Raw genomic sequence first — 740 nt, 5'->3', positions numbered from 1 at the left:
AGCAGCAGCAGCAACAGCAGCAGCAGCTGCTGCAGTTGCAGCAGCAGCAGGTACAACAGCAGCAACAGCAACGGCAGCAGCAGCAGTCGCAGCAGCAGCAGTTGCAGCAGCAGCAGTTGCAGCAACAGCCGCACTGTCTTCATGTCCAATCCCTCCCCCAGCATCTGCCGCAGCAGCAACAGCTGCAGCAGCAGCAGCAGCAGCAGCAAGAGCAGCGTAACGAGCTGCAACTGCAGCAGCAGCGGGTGTCGCCGATTGCTTCATGGGCGTTGTCGCCACCGCAGCAGCAGCAGCAGCAGCAGCAGCAAAAGCAGCAGCAGCTGCTGCCGCAGCAGCAACAAGCATTGCTGCAGCAGCAGAATGAGGTGAACCGGGATGTGCAGCAGCAGCAAATGCTGCTGCTGCAGCTGCAGCAGCAACGCATGCAAGCCCATAACAACACAACCACAGCCCCACCTTCGCTGCTGCTGCAGCAAGAAAACCCGCAGCAGCAGCAGCAGCAGCAGCAGCAGCAGCACCTGCTGCAGCAGCAGCAACTGCTGCAACAGCAGCAGCATCTACAGCAGCGCCAGCAGCTCCTGCAGCTGCCGCAGCAGCTGCTGCAGCTCCAGCCGCTGAGTCAACTGCCGTTGCAGCAGCAGCAGCAGCATACGTTGCAGCAGCAGCAGCAGCGGCTGCAGCAGCAGCAGCAGCAGCAACAGCAGCAAATGCCGCTGCAGCAGCTGCCGCTGCAGCCTCAT

At 61.8% G+C, this 740-nt stretch overlaps 1 protein-coding gene across 1 annotated transcript in view; it reads left to right on the top strand.

Annotated features, from left to right (window-relative positions):
- EMH_0062060 (uncharacterized protein) overlaps positions 1–740 on the top strand; it is a gene marked incomplete at both ends in the record, with an annotated part of 2,168 nt that overhangs the window by 1,290 nt on the left and 138 nt on the right. The window contains one exon of the mRNA XM_013497992.1: positions 3–740. Coding sequence (XP_013353446.1) covers positions 3–740 — 738 coding nt within the window. The remainder of the gene's footprint in view (positions 1–2) is intronic.

The sequence above is a fragment of the Eimeria mitis genome, genomic scaffold, assembly GCF_000499745.2.
Source record: "Eimeria mitis Houghton genomic scaffold, Emh_scaff3079, whole genome shotgun sequence".
NCBI classification, from domain to species: domain Eukaryota; phylum Apicomplexa; class Conoidasida; order Eucoccidiorida; family Eimeriidae; genus Eimeria; species Eimeria mitis.
This window is presented reverse-complemented; position numbering and strand designations above follow the sequence as displayed.